This window comes from Miscanthus floridulus, chromosome 3 (assembly GCF_019320115.1).
Source record: "Miscanthus floridulus cultivar M001 chromosome 3, ASM1932011v1, whole genome shotgun sequence".
NCBI lineage: Eukaryota > Viridiplantae > Streptophyta > Magnoliopsida > Poales > Poaceae > Miscanthus > Miscanthus floridulus.
Window position 1 is genome coordinate 144,389,766 of NC_089582.1, and position 16,084 is coordinate 144,405,849.

Genomic DNA, 16,084 nt, shown 5'->3' on the forward strand with positions numbered 1-16,084 from the left:
GTTGTTCTGCACGGCACTGGCATTTCAATTCCAGATCCTAATTCTGTGGCAGGATGGCATTGCACGGTTGCGTCTCAAGTCATACCACGAGAAGCATCAACTTAAATTAATTTATATCTTGTGAAAGTTAACAAGTACAAATGAACGGAGAATAACTCCATTCCACGGACAGCACTTCTGGTGGCGCCCATCGCCAACCAATCAGCCCATGGTTAGATGATCCCACACCACACAGGATCAGAAACCTTGCATCGTCGGCAGCAGCAGGTGCTCTACCAAAACACGAGCAACAACACGAGATTTGCTGCTGGCAAACATCACATCCATGGTACGGTTAGTAGCTCCCTGCAAAAGACAGCAGCCTCTCAATAATGGTTCCTCCAAAAAATCTGACAGAAAAGATTAGGGTCTCTAGGCAAGATCTTACGGAGGACGGTGGTGGGTTATTGCGAGGCCTCTTTTTGTCAAAATTCAACTTACATACTGTAATAGAATGAGCAAACTTATGTGAGATTGTTTGCAATTTCTCCTTCATCGGAAAGGATTTAGAAGATTGGTGGATTTAACTCCACTTTCAGCAGGAGGCTGGAGGGATGCTTTGCTGCATAGACCACTCCAGCTCAGTACCCCCGTCCATTTGATGCCAAGTTTGTACCGGTTGTGATGCAGCTCGCTGCTCACTTTGCACAGGCTTGGAAGCATCTGATATTCTACCATGTATCAGCAAAGGGTGCGTAGGAGGAGCAACACATGAGAGGCTTTGTTCTGTTGGAGAGCCAGAAGACGGTGATTGCATTCCGGTAGCAGCAGATCTGTTCATGTGACTTGCTTCTGATTGTACAAATACAGGTATCTCTGACTGTATTGTGTGCACAGCTATTGATTCTCCGACACTACCATAGTCCGCTTTGTCACTCCCTGCAGGACCTGACTGAGTAAATTTTGGAAAGAACAATAAATTTTCTGCAAGTCACTGAATAAGTTACTCTCTTTATGCTTGCAGAATTTAAAATTTTGGTGCACCTACATTTTCCATGTCTCGGATATGCACAATGATTATTGTTATATCATCTGTCCTGTTTTCGTGCTCCAGCCATAGTTTGTATGACTCTGCAGCAATTGCTGAACAGGCATCTCTTGGATCTTGATATGTAGCAACCTGTAGGAAACGAGAAAGAGCTTAGAATTAGTGACACAGACAAAGCCAAGCAAGAAAAAACACATATTATCATTGGTTCATTACTGAAAAGTTCCAGCAATAGTGGTAAAATAAGGAATTTTTTTATTGCTCCAAGAATGGTATAAATAATAGACTCATACCAAAGGACAGAATAATATATACAACAAAAGGCATGAGAACAGAAAACAACTGTTAGCAGCTTGGTTTCATTATATAAGTATACATTGTTTCAAAACTGTGTGAAATGTTGGGTGGAAAAGTAGGAGGTTATGAAGAGGGGACCATCCATTGTTAACTACAGATCATGTTTGGGCCTAATAAAAAGATTTGACAAAATGCAGGTACGACCCTAGTAATTCAGAAATCAACAGTCCAATACTCCAATCTGAAATCATATGTCAGTTTTGAGACCAACAAGATGGCCAGCATTCCTTTTTATCAGCAGTACTTTAGGAAAGTTTACTTTGTCCTTGCAGCCATTTACTACCTAGCTTGTCCTTCCACTTTTCTTCACACTTCGGATTAGTCAATTTTTCCATCACAGCTCAAATGCTACTCTATTATTCTACTACATAAAGTTACCTCCACTTAGGCAGAACTTTATTCACAGAGAGAGTGAGAGAGGGAGGGAGAGCAAGCGAGCTTTCATAATGACAACAACGATCGACCTCGGAACCCTCACTATTCCATAATCATTACACCATCCTGCAGTTTCAACTTTCTGAGAAAAGCAACTTGACTGATGGAGTACTTTATAGTATGCAATGCAAGGAAGAAAAAAAAGAAGAGTTAAAGTCAAAATGGGAGGTCCTTTTGTACTATTTCTGTTTGCAGCAAGCTAAAGTTGGGCACTATATACTGTACGTGTAGGTAAACCATAAGTCATTAGCGACCACTGAACACTATCTTTATCCTATTCCTAATAGCACACACAAAATTCATCTGAAATCATTTCGCACTATGCAGAAAGTCAACTTATGATTATCCATACATAAAGGCTCTACTCCTTTCATTCTGGGCAATCAGCTAAGTTTCATAGGAGTACCTCTCGATTATACAGTGATTCCTTTCACATCAATAGCTTAAAGCTCTATACCAAGGCTATAGTTGGTTGGATGAAATGAACAAACACGTGTGATTACTATAGTCCTTGGAAGTAATCCAGGTAGAATGTAGCAGCTAACTCTCCCACACACCACATTGTAAGGTTCACACTAGTCTACTACCTGTCTATTCCGTAGACCACGATATGCAGACTGGAATTAATTGAAGTGGGTCAAAAAAAAAAGGCAAACAAACAGGAAAAGGAAAGTAGAGCAGAGAATGAACTGGTACCCTGTCAACAACTTCCTGGCTGGAGAGGAACTCGAAGACGCCATCGCTGGCGACAACGAAGAAAAGGTGCGATGGAGTGATCTCGACGCTCTTGACCTCCGGCTCGGCGACGACCCCGACGGCCTCGGCGGCGAGGTCCCCGAGGCTGCGGGTGAAGGCGGTGCCGGGGTAGAGGCCGTCGCGCGCCCAGACGCGGGGCGGGTCCCCCTCGTCGGGCGCCCAGCCCTCGGCCTCCGGGTCGCGCATGCCCTCCACCTGCTCGACGGACATGACCCGGGCGCCGCAGGCCTTGACTCGCGCGCGCTCGTCGGCGCGGAACGGGGTCTGGTCCCAGGAGAGGTCCTCGGCGACGACGCGGCCGGCGCGCCAGACCCCAGCGACGGCGCGCGAGTCGCCGACGTTGGCGACGTGGAGCGCGCCGCCGGCGACGAGGGCGGCCACGGCAGTGGTGCCGCTCATTGAGTCGTCGACCCCGGGCGCGGCGTGCATCTCGGCGTTTGCGCCCAGCATGGCCTCGCGGAACGCGGCGGCGGGGCCGGCGGCGGCGAGGGAGGGAGACGCGAGGAGGAGGCGCGGGAGCGCGTCCCGCGCGAACCCGGCGCAGGCGGCGCCGGCGGCGCCGTGGCCGTCGAAGACAGCGAAGAGGTGGAGGTCCGGGTCCCCCGCGAAGCGCGTGGCGACGAGGTGCGCGTCCTGGGACTCCCGGGCCGGGGAGTCCGGGTACAGCCCCGCCACGGTCAGCGCGGCGTACTCCAGCACCAGCCCGGCCCCGGGCACCGCGGCGCGGCCTAGCGTGGCGCCGCCGTGGTCGCCGAGCCCTCCGCCGCCGCCGACGGCGGAGGAGGAGCCCCTCCTCGGGTGCCGCGGCAGGCAGCACTTGCCCTGCGCGCACCCCATCGGCGTTGCGTCGTGTCGTGTGTGGCTAGGGTTTGGGTTTGGGGCGCGGCCTCTCCTCCTCTCCGCTCTCCACTCTCTGGGTGCGTGATTTTGGGGGGCTCGGAGAGCTAAGAAATCGGAAGGGGAGGAGAAGTGAACGAAGCAGAGAAGAAGGAGAGAGCCGGAGACTGGAAAGTGGAACGATTCAAACGCCAAGTGCGAGAGACAAGGCACTTGCAGGCACACGGCACACGGCACACGGCACTCAAGAGGGGCGACGCCGCGGCCGCGCCGTGGTGCACGGGTAGTTCGCTGGGGGGAGGTGTGCCCCGCTGTCCAGTGGCAGCGGAAATAATTCGGTGGGACTGTATTCGCGGGCGGCACTAGGAAACTTCTCGATCCGCCCGTTTTTGGAGCACCTCGAACAGTTCCCCAGTTATGCTAAAAAAAAAACAGTTCCCCAGTTGCCACCCGAACGAGAAAAAACTGTAATTTGACATATTTGAGAGAGCTCCAGCAGTACCCAATGAGCAAATTTGTTTCTCGGACGCTCCAAATCTAGCCTCCAACCCCTCAAAGATGAGGGACCTGGACTCGCCCCGTATACGAGCGGTAGCATGCACCTGGCGTCTTCCAAGTCACCTGCGGTCTCGAAGTAGGAGGACGGCGGAGGATGAAGATGGTGCGCGGCTTGGCAACGCGCCCAACAAACGAGGTGACGGCGGTGGAGGAGAGGTGGGCGAGGATGAGTGGTATGGGAGGAGGAGACGGCGGAGGAAGAGGAGCGGCGGTGGAAGAGGATGCGGCGATCGGAGAGTCGGAGGTTGCGGGGAATAAACGGGTGGGGATAGAAAAGAAATAGAAGAAAGAGTGTGAATGACAAATTGGCCCCACATATCAGAGGAGATATTGGGGATGAGATTTTCTCTTCTATGGGAGATGAAGCCTTTTAAAAACCCTCAAAACAAAATCATAGTTCCCCCCAATAACTAGTTTTGGGTTGAGATTTTTCTCCTACCGCTAGAGATGCTCTTAAGTCTCATTACGGTCGTGTTTTTTAAAAAGTTTGATTGGATTTATAAAAAAAACTAATAATATTTATATCTTAAACTATCGAATTACACTAATATTATGTACTATAAATATTAATATTTTTATATATTTAGTTAAAATTGAATATATTTAAATATTTGCAAAGTGAGAACGACAATTAAAAAAGAACGAAGAGAGTATTACATATACAGGTGTCTATACATAAGCATACAACGTCTGGGATGTAGTAATTTTTTTAATCTTTCTCCTAAACTTATACAAAATTATATATAATATTGGATATTTACTTTTTAATAAGTGTCATAAGTTCATGGTAGTTACTTATTCCATGAAAATAGTTCTCAACGATTTTGTGTCGAAAGTGATGATGAGATGGCCATGGGTTAAGTACGGCAATAAACATGTTTTTTTTAGAACACGTTAGCTGGTGCGTGTTTCATTAAGAGAAAAAGTTGCAAAATACAACACGCCGCTACTACCTCCTAGCGCAGATTACAAAACCACATAGCAAACACACGTGAAGGTGAACTTTTATGCTTTTTTTTTAAAGGAACTTTTATGCTTTTGTTTTCGTGAAAAAAGACAACCACGGATGTCTTTAATAACAATTATTAGGGAGAAGTAACGGCTGTAAGTAACGGCAGTAGTCATCATTTAAAAAGATGATGCATATCGTGACCACAAATTTGGGTTTTGCTTCACTTACTTTGTCCCTCTCTGCTTCGCCAAATATACACGGTGTGATGGGACTGATAAATCAAGGGGCTCCGCTACAGTCGTCGTGGCAAAGCAGGAAATGGGCACATGATAAAGGAGAGGTTGATAGGACAAGTTGAAGAACCATTCAAGTAACCGGGTGATCACAAGAAGACAATTATTGTTTCTAAAAGTTCTTTCAATTACATGCATACATGTCTGCTATCATATCCATAATGTGCCAATTCACCAGACCATGCTACGGATCTAGGGCTCGTTCGGTTATTTTAGAACGAGGATAGGAACCAATCCGACTGATCAATTGTTACACAAATTAGATAATCATTCCGACCGAGAATCGTCCCAGGAATATAAACCGAACAAGCCCTTATTAGGAATTGCTTGGATCACCATTGGATGATTGCGGATGTGTTATATTAATCCACAATATGATTTATAATGATCTAGATTATTTGGATCTCTATACTACATGTGTCGGATTATAAGATTTGGTCTTCTCAGCATCTGCAATAATGTGTTGTATTAGTATGCTTATTTAAGATGGATTATAGGACGACAATAAATTTTGGTTACATTTTCACAGTCCAGCTCGTAACTAAGCTTCTCTTTTTTTTTTTTTTTGATACCCGAGAGATTATTATTGCCCTGATTATTATAACCCAGATGTGATCCAAACACGTCGCTAAACAACAACCACCAAGCAATGAGTTGAGTTGTCCTCAAATCAAATTTGTTCCATGTAAAAGAATATCCAACCATTTGTTTTCTTTGGTTTATGCTTAACAGGATATTTTCAGCTGCTCGTGAATGTTGGGTTTAAGAATCGACAACAACATGGTTTGGTGTTTTGCAGAAACGTAGCGCTCCAACGTTTGTCCGCTCATTTTCCACAACGTCCTTGCCAATCTTGTCATCTAGGTCCGGACGGAGACTTTCCGTCCTCTCTCCTTGCCAAACCATTCGACTAGAGATGTTACCATTGCTCCCTCCGTCCCTTTTTAATTGTGGTTTTTTTATTTCTAAGAGATAGCTTTAACTATTTTTATATAAAAATATTAATATTTATGGTACATAATTAATATTATTAGATAAATTATTGAATCTATTTTTATATTAAATTTATTTAGAGATGCAAATGTTGAACGTATTTTCTATAAATTTAGTCAAATTTATAGTATAAAAAGAAAAAGACAAATATTTAGAAACAGAAAGACAAAACACACATAACGCACAGTTCGTTCTGGAACCTCGAATCTCCACTGAACCACGATAGATGAACTGAAAAGGACATGGCCGTTTGTCCGGGTGCTGGACGGAGAGTGGAGAGCCGGCTGAGAGGCTCCACTGGCTACCGTCCAGTTCATCGGAACAAAACAAGCAGAAAAGTGACGGTAGGTATTTGAATTTTGGGGGTTTCATGTCTGCACGCCTTTCGTTTTATCTGCGAAGTCCGTAGCTTTTTAAAGTCAACTTGACTACCTCCGTGTCCTTTCGAAGATGTGGAATTAGTTGCCTATACCCTCCGTCCACTCTCTCCCGTGGATTATTTCTCAGTCTCACGATGACGAGCTAGTCTCGAGAGTTGACAAAAATGTTTGGACTGTACCACTACGTCAGAATTGTACTTTACTATCGGATTTTGAATCAGTACCACCATACCGGCAGTGATGAGGATAAGCTATCACTGTCGGTTCCTACAAACCGACAGTGTTATTCAACTTCACTGTCGATTCTTTACATAACCGGCAGAGTTCAGTTCCACCAACACTGTCGGTTCATAAGACTACCAAGTAGAGTTCATTTCCACCAATATTGTTGGTTTGTGTTTGAACCGACAGTGTTATCGTACGAATTACTGTCGGTTTGTGACAAGAACCGACAGTGATGGCTAAGCCAACGCTGCCGGTTTGTGGCTCTAGCCGGCAGTGCCATCACTGTCAGTTTGATGTTTACGACAACACTGTCGGTTTTCTGCTAACCGACAGTGATGTCATGTTCGTATTTTATTATTTTATAATTTATTTTAATTTATATTTTTTCGTGTAATTGGGTTTCGCTTTATATACGCTACTTAGACGATAGGTCCATCAATATTAAACATTACAAATGTTACAGTTACAGTTCAAATGTTCTTATCAAGATCTTGATCCCTCAAAATTGAAATTGGTAGCCCTGGCCCTGTAAATTGAAAATCGTAGTAAAAAACAATTATTGCACAATATTGAAGAATAACTATTCTACTCTAATTCTAAGAACTAATTATAGCATCACGTACTAACAATGATGATCTTGACCACCATGGAATAATTAGCTAAGAATTTAAATGTGTTCATAGACACCAACCGTTTGGATAATGAATTCACCATAATTTGAGCCTTGCACAAATATCCAATAAAAAAAGTGCTCTCTAGAATGGAGAAAGAACTAGAATAAGAATCAAACAATGTAGTCATCAAAACAAAGCTAATTAAGCAACAAAATCAAAAGAGTGGATGTTTGTTACTGTCGGGTACCACGAGAAGGGGTCCCCTAAGCAACAATCGAAAAAATCGCTTAGACCCCGTCAAAATCAAAGCCAAGAGACAACTGTTGGCTAAACCCCGGCCATGTCCGAGGCCACCTACTCTTCGCCTCGCTAGAGGCCTCGCACGAGAGGCCTCGGACAGCCTACCGAATCTCCGCCTCGCTAGAGGCCTCGCACGGAAGGCCTCGGACGGCCTACCAATTTTCCGCTCCGCTCGAGGCCTCGCACGAAAGGCCTCGGCCGAGGAACCGATTCTCCGTCTCGCCCGAGGCCCCGCGCGTACAGCCTCAGACGAGACGTCGATTCTCCGCCTCGCTCAAGGCCGGCTCGGCAAAACAACCCCGCCGCCTCCGTCTCGACCAACTTCTCGGACAAGATGTCACGTCTGCCCGGCGCGTTCAACCGCTCCCGCGATATCAGCCGAACGACGGCTCGACACAGCGGCGTGGCCGACTGAACGCCAGTCACATCGAAGCCATGTCGTCCAGGACAGGATAGGGTGGGGGTTACCGGGCACTATGCTCAGTGTTGTGCCCACGACCGACGTCCGTACTGTACTGTGCTACCTAACTCCTGCTCCAGGGACAACGTGGCGTGTGGAGTCAGGTCCGGGTTACTATAGCCTCGGAATCAGTGTACAAGACCAACTGCTCCCTCCACACCTCGGCAGTCTACTTCAGGGTCTCGATAACCTCGGGATTCGTGCCCGCCGAGCCCCCCACGACGGCTCGGCCTTGGCATCAACTGAGCCTCGGCTCTTTACACTATCAGCACACAGCAACCGGCACGTCGTCCGCCATGCCCTGCGTCAGGCTATCACTGGAGCTCCCACGTTGCATAGGATCGGGCATGGCTGGCGCATTGCTCCAATGCATCAAGGACAGGACCGCTCCGTCGACCATACCGCCACAGTAATAGGCTACAGGGCTCGGACATGCCGCCTCTGTTCGTAGGACGCCGCATAGCGAACGCATGTATCACCCCTGACCCCCCTTCAACTATAAAAGGGAGGGACCGGGGCCGTTTCTAGGACACGCATAGGCAGACGGACGAACTCACTCACTCACGCATAGGCAACGCTCTATAACACGCACGTTTACCCGCTGCCTGAGATTAGCATCCCAAGTAACCCACACCGTTCTATGCAGAGACCTGGGACTAACTCCATTTCTCGCTCTGCTTGTAACCCCCTACTATGAGCATTTCGGTGCAAGGAATACAAGATCGATATCTCGGACTGGACATAGGGCATCCATCGTCCGAACCGGTATAAACCTTGTGTCTCTTTGCATCACCATCCGGGATTAGGGACACGCAATGTATTTTTACTAGTTGGTTGAAGGCCCGTCGGTCCGAAACACCGACAGTTACTGACCTTAAAGCAAAAAGATCAAGTCATTCTTAAAAATCCAAGCGCTAGCTTCATGGTGAAGAGCTGCCGCAACAATAGAGGGAAGGGCCCAAACGCGCGTCTCTGTTTTTGGGATGGAAGAGAGGAGAAAGAAGAGGACAGCTGCAGACTTTTTGTGCTGTAGGCTTATCACCGTCGGTTATTGGCTAGAACCGACAGTGATAGAGCCAAATCACTGTCGGTTTGTGGTTTGAACCGGTAATGATAAGTGGCCGCAAAAACACTGTCAGTTCAAGACACGAACCGACAGTGATGTGGTGCTTCACTGTCGGTTTTAGCACAGCTCCAATTATTTTATTATTTTCAAGCTCATAACCGACAATGAAAGTACATCACTACTGGTTCTCACAAATTCGGTAGTGATGATGGCGGCAATTATGTCTAAATTTGACGTAGTGTAATGTCGCCGTCCATTAGTGTAAGATGCGTTTCAACCTAACAAAAGTCAAATTTTACAACAACTAATCATTGCCCCGTTCGGTCGTTTAATTTTCGTCATAAGTTAAATTTCTCTAATTTTTAACCAGCTTAAAAATAAGAGTTCTGTCATACGTGTACGTTTTTTTCAATTTGATGAGTTGAGCAAAGAGCATTACCGTACGTACATATAGCCTGGCATCCGGCGTACGTGTCCAAGCACCTCTGATTTTGCGATATGATTCACGTGTCAATGTGTCATCAGTCCTTCGAATTCCCAGATAGATCTAATCTAGGAGTATTCTATAGTAATCGAGCATTCCAACCGGATCCATCCATGCGTATTGCCCTGATGCGCGCGCGCGTACTCACGTGTCCATCAAATTTGTGCGAGTGCGATGTGGATTTTTGTTTTGATAAGTCGACGGAAAGGGAGAGGATAGTGCGACGTGGATTGGGTGCAGCCATATACATGCACGCTCTAGAAAAGACTGTAAAAAGACAATGTCCAAGAAATTTTGTTGCCGAAGCCCATTCGTACCGTTTCCGTTTATAATACCATAGCATCTTCGATTATAATCGACGTGTCATGAGAATTTTGTTATTCTCCATTTTACTAGTTCAAAGTTATGAAACATCAGTTGCCAGAATTAAATATTCAAACCCTGAGTTTCTCTGATTCAATCTAATTAAAAGAAACTGTATGACAATCTAACCATATGGAAGGCGGAAAGGTTGGCACATAACGAGAAAGGGAGGGACGGAGGAGTTTCTGCAAATATCTCACCCTACAATGTAGACATTTACACCTACGCACACTTACCCTTATGAATGCACGTATATAAAATTCTAACTTTATTAGCAATCTTCAAAGACTAGATCAGTAAATTCTCAAGATTGAAGAAGTCATCGTTATTACCTCCATCTTTGTTTGTTTGGAGGACAGGCTCGTCCAATATCTGATGAATAAATAAATAATAACAACAATAAACAAATAAAATGGCTTTAAGTATACAGTCGATCATGACCAAACTATTATATATATTGCATCGATGCATGTACCCTTTTGGACGATGTCGATTTGTAGTGGACAAACGCGTTAGTGTCGCTCGTTATACTCGTGCACACTCGCGTCGCTCTCCATCGCTTCTTTTTCCCTTCCCTCCATGGCCGCATGCATCAAGCATCATGCATGCATGCGAGAGTATCTTATCGATCCGCCACCGGCGGCGGCGGCGCCGCCCTACCCTCTGAATTCGGTAGCAGACACGCACGGGCGGCGCTTGTAGCTCGTGCCGTCGTGCGTGTGGGTACGGCACGAGGCAGCACGGGCGTACGTACTTACCTTAGCCTGGAGCTGAACTAGACCTACCATCAAACCATTTGTAACTTTATTATTTCACAGTTGAGCACTTTTACTGTTTGTGATGAGTGGTTAACGAATAACCATTACGTCGGCGCAGGATATTTAAAAAAAGAAAGAAAGAGCATCAGTACATCGATTTGCTGCCAAATCCCAAACAAAAGAAATTCGCCAAAGACACACGGACGCCGGCCCAGCAGCAGCAAATCGGGCTGCAACTGTAAGAACAGCACAGCGGAAACCTAGAGCCCAAAGCCCGATGGACGGGCCCCTCGGCACTGGTACAACAATGAGCCCAAATCAAGAGGAACGGTGCCGCTCTGGAAATGGATCGGTTGCGCACAGTCAGGGCACGCATCCTCTTCAACAACAATAACACACTCAAATTTACATATAGGTTATGTGATGAATCTAAACTCATGCGTGTTTGAATGGAATGGGATAAGATCCTGGATAAGGTTAGGAGAAAGATTTGCTCATTACTTCGAATGTCGCTGCTTGCCCTCGTGCCCTCCATATCCCGTACATGGTCCGGATTCATTATCCGCACTTATAGAGTTAGAACAACTCGTGTCCAGTATCAAATCTGGATCTAAGACATCCTGAGTTCCATGCAACGCATGGACATCGTTTGTTAATCTGTTATGAATTTTGAAATGTTCCACATTATATTTTTGAATGTATCATTTAAATATCTAATTATTATTAAGTGTACAAAAGAATGCCGTCTGTCAATAAATATATTTAGTAGATTCACCATCCAATTTGTATAGATATGTATTTTTTTTATCTATATGTAAAATATTCGTGGGCCTATCCATGTCCTCTCCCTCATGCTGCTAAACAGCTAAGCTAAATAACGCACTAATGTGGGCCAAATAACTAGACAGCCCACCAGGCGAGCTTAGCGCGCTGCTTCCTGGCCCAAACAGCCCGCTCGCCCGTGGACGGAACTAACCGCTCCACTCCACTCCCACAAACAAACCGTTGCGGCGCGACCACCGAGCCCGGCCCCCTGCCGGTCCGCCCCGACTCCTGATCGCCGGCGATGGCGAGTCTTCTCCTCCGGTCGCTCTGGCGGGCGCGAGGCTTCAGCTCCTCTGCCACCTAGGCGGCGAAAGAAGTGGGCGACGGGAAGCTCGTGGCGTCGGTGATGTTCCAGGAGTTCTCGTACGCCACGCCCGCTCTTCTCGCCCATTTGGTCCCTATCTATTCTCTGCTCTGTTTCCCTGATTTGGTCGTGCGTGTCTCTGGTAGGTTTCGGTGGAGGCAGCAGCACAGACGGCACTACCCAGACGAAGTTCTCGGCAAGGCCGACGCCAGGCGATACTTCTATCCCCTTCCCCTCGCATTGGATAGCCTTCTTTTCTGAAAAGAGCGTTCGTGGTTATTTTGATTTTGCTTAATGGAAGAGCAAGTGTGCAATGGGCTGACTGATGGATGCATTTCTCGGTGCATCGGCATAAGAGGTTTAGAATAACCTGGGGGGTAATTTCAATCGGAGGGTGAGAAAGGTTATTTGCTGCCAATATTTTACGCAAGTGGAATATCATTGACTAAGAAAACAAGGAGCACTGTGATTATTGTATCAGGGTAAACAGGTTGCTAATAGGACACAGGGTAGCTGTCTGTAAGTTTTTTTGGCAACTGTCAATAACTTGAGTCGAGAGCAGATATGCATGTTCTTTGCCCTTTTCTGATGACCTGTGGTGTCACAGAAAAATAGCAAAATTGCTGCCAACATTTCATCAGTAGATGTACCATGCCAACCCTGAATTATAGGTCCTTATGCTTTATCAACTGGTTACTTTGAATGGAGACTTGCAGACCAACAAAATACCCCAAGTCCCATCTAAGAGAATGATCAAGAATGGAGTTTTGTATTTTGTAATGAACATCTGTGAACGATTCAGGTTCCATTCCACGTCAATTAGGCACAATTGCATGGACTTAAGACAGCCCCAACGAAATTAGTTGACCTGAAAGTAATACACATGGTATAAAATCTTTTTATAGCAAACATTTATGTGATGACTACTGTCTGACTCTGATTCTTAGGATGTTTTCCATTCTCAATTTGTATACTCTGCAATTTGCATCTAGTATTTTTTTAATAATGTCTCCACATTTTCTTTCATAGGGGTAAGGGTGATTATCACATTGATTATGTGCCTGCTCCAAGAATCATAGAGGCTGACAGAACAAATGACCAGAAGTAAGTGCTCGACTTCACCCCTACCCATTAAGGAGTCCTAATTTCAAAATGGTTCTGGTGTTATTCTTTGTATCCTCTACTGGCCTGCATTTATACTAGGATGAGCTAGAGTTTATTTCACGCATCGAGCTTCCCTATACTTTCTAAGTACTAGGATACTAGTTGAACTCCCTGCATGATTGTGCACTAGATTTTTAAGGCCAGTTGTATTTGCTCTGCCTATGCAACCCAACATTTATTTACAATTAAAAAAATCTCTTCTGTTTGTCAATCATAGTACCCATTATAGCACTACCTGACTAATCTATGCCGTTACAATTTGGTCATGAAAATACAAAGTATATCCTTCTCTTTCCATTTCAATTAATAATAGAATTTCTTGGATTTGTCATATGGGAGTCTCAAGCCCTTAAAGCTTTTGTCCCATTTTAAAAAGATTTGACCAGGGGGAGAGATGTCCCCCTGATTTTCATCTTAAGAAGCTGGTGCCGTGACTCGAACCCGGGCTGGCTCAGCCAACCGCTTCTTTGGCGTGTTGTGCTGACCAGTTGCACCGTGAGAGTGTTGGCAAAGCTTTTGTCCCATTTTGACCTGTACAATAGTAAGTTTTAAGGATTAATGTGGTTCCGTCTAGGTGTCCAAGGCTTAAATTACTTTGGTTTTGGGTGAGTACAGGCCACAATGGGGAAGTAGCTACAACAATACATGTTGAAGTTTGTTAGTTAAGATCGTTACAAAGTGTCTGCTTCTATAAGAAGCCGAAACAGGACATCATCTGTGGATCATTTCAAAGATGACAGTAATAGGCATTTCCCATGCATAACTTCGTACTCAACATGATTAAGGGATCCATTTTCTATCCTGCAACTGCATGAATTGCATCATAGAATTGTGTTCAATGTCAAATATATTCCATGAGACCATGGATTAGTATTATGTAATTCTGAACTTTTTAGCTTTTCAGCATTGTACTGTCAAGCTTGTAAAAGGGGCGTACCCAGTGCAGAGAGCTCCCGCTCTGTGCGGGGTCTGGGGAAGGGTGTCAGTGGCAAGCCTTACCCTCGCCTGTGCAATGCGAGGAGACCGCGACTCGAACCCGGGACCTTCCGGTCACAGCCGGTAAGACTCTACCGCTTGCACCAGGCCCGCCCTTCACTGTCAAGCTTGTACTGAACCATTTTTGTTTGTAGGTCGTTACAACGAGCTCTTGATAATAAATTGTATCTCCTCCTGTATGGCAACACTTACGGGGCTCCTGATGGAAAGTCTGTTTGGCATTTTCCAGAAAAAATATATGAAAATGAAGAAACTATGCGACTGGTACCAGTTCTGGAAATCTACAAATGAAATATGCATCAGTTATTCCCAGTTCCTTATGTCCAGCTTTTATTTCTGTTCTATTCCAGTGTGCTGAGTCAGCATTGAAGTCTGTTCTTGGGGGACTTGACAATACGTACTTTGTTGGCAATGCTCTAATGGCTCATATGGCTGTTAAACAAACAGATTCAAGTGTTTCATCATTCAAGGTGCTTATTTTGTTTCACAAAAAAAAATCCTTGCGTTCAGTAAGGAAACTAATGTTTCAACGTGATACTATTTCTGAATCCTTGCTTGGGTTTGCTCACTGCTCCTCAGCATTTGTCTTTTGAATTGTTGTATTTAGATTCCATCTAACACGAAGATGTGTTAGTTGAATGTACTGTCATGTGGTAGTCTCTTAATCCAGTTATGCTTCTTGCAGCGTTTCTTTTTCAAGTCACAAGTGGTCGGCACCACGAAATACCATATTGGAAAATGCAAGGACTATGCTTGGGCCACCAAGGATGAGCTGTTGGAATATTTTCCCGAGCACAGAGATTTCTTGAACAAGATGATCATTCACATAAGATAGCTCTGATGAGGCCATGGACACGCTGAAGACCATTCTGAGCAATTAGCATTTATGAGCAGATTTGGCAGGAAACGACCACATCAAGCAGTTCTTGAAACAGAAACTCAAGATATTCCATTTTGCCTATTTTTGGGGGGCTGGTTCTGCATCTATGTATGGCACTGCTGTAGCTATGTAGCATGTAGTCAGTAGTCTTCTCCCAGCTAACTGTATGAGTTTGTTATCTATGGGAGAAATAAGTAGCAGGGTGCATTTGATACCCCCGCTGTTTTGCGTTACGTTCTTCTGGCTAACTGCCAAGATACTTGAGCCTGGAATCTGTACTCTGCATTTCTGAATTCTTGCAATACACCTGATAGCATGCTTTATGCAGGCTATTCTTGCAACCTGAATGGAACCAGATATACGTCAGTACGTCACGTATCTTTTATTTTTTGCTATTTCTCATTCTCATGAGCGCCACTGCGCCAGAATGTGCCAACAGTTTCTTTATCGTCTTATAAAAAAGCAGTTTCTTTATCTGAATTATCTTAGGAAGGTTCACAACTGGGAGGTGGCCCCGTATGCCATCCTTCAAGGCTTCCCTAACGCACCAGTGGCGTGTTGCCTTCAATGTCCACCTCGGCTTTAGACCTCCATGTCAGAGAATAGTGGCCTCGTATGGTGTTACCTCCCTGTCAAAGAATAGTTGCTTTGCAGGGTGTTAGGGCACGACCGATGCAAGCTAATAGATAGCCTGTTCGGCGGGTCATAAATATACGAGCAAGCGAACAAGCTATAGTTGGTGGTCCCGGTATAAATAAAGTAATCCATATAGGCATAGAGGCTTCAAGACCACTAGTCATTCAACGCAAGCAAATCACCGTTCCTCTGTCACGTCCGCACTTACTCTCTCCTCTGATTACTCCTACCTCCGTTTTCGTTTACTTATCATCGAATTTTTACTGTAGCAATTTTGACTATACGTTTTTTTTGCAAAAGATTTTTAGATACATTAAGTTTTCACATATATGATTTTTTATTGAACATACTTTATTAGTATTATATACATTGAAGTATTTAAGATTTTTTTAGAAGGAAAAACAGATGGTCAAATTTGCTA

General features: G+C 45.1%; 1 protein-coding gene and 1 pseudogene across 3 annotated transcripts; one reads left to right on the plus strand and one right to left on the minus strand.

Moving 5' to 3' along the window:
- Positions 1-82: 82 nt before the first annotated feature.
- Positions 83-3,625, minus strand: LOC136542703 (probable protein phosphatase 2C 65). Of its 3 annotated transcripts, XM_066535248.1 has the most exons (5): positions 2,516-3,622; positions 1,028-1,159; positions 566-931; positions 428-482; positions 83-345 (listed from the first exon to the last, which is right to left on the minus strand). In XM_066535248.1, the coding sequence occupies exons 1-3, from the start codon at positions 3,410-3,412 to the stop codon at positions 575-577; spliced, it is 1,386 nt and encodes a 461-aa protein (XP_066391345.1). In that variant the 5' UTR covers positions 3,413-3,622; the 3' UTR covers positions 83-345; positions 428-482; positions 566-574. The 3 variants fall into 3 exon arrangements, with proteins under 3 accessions (XP_066391345.1, XP_066391344.1, XP_066391346.1); XM_066535247.1 differs by having other exon boundaries at positions 428-931; XM_066535249.1 differs by lacking the exons at positions 83-345; positions 428-482 and having other exon boundaries at positions 744-927; positions 2,516-3,625.
- Positions 3,626-11,924: 8,299 nt separating this feature from the next.
- On the plus strand, positions 11,925-15,323 carry LOC136547360 (uncharacterized; annotated as a pseudogene).
- The last annotated feature ends 761 nt before the right edge of the window (positions 15,324-16,084 follow it).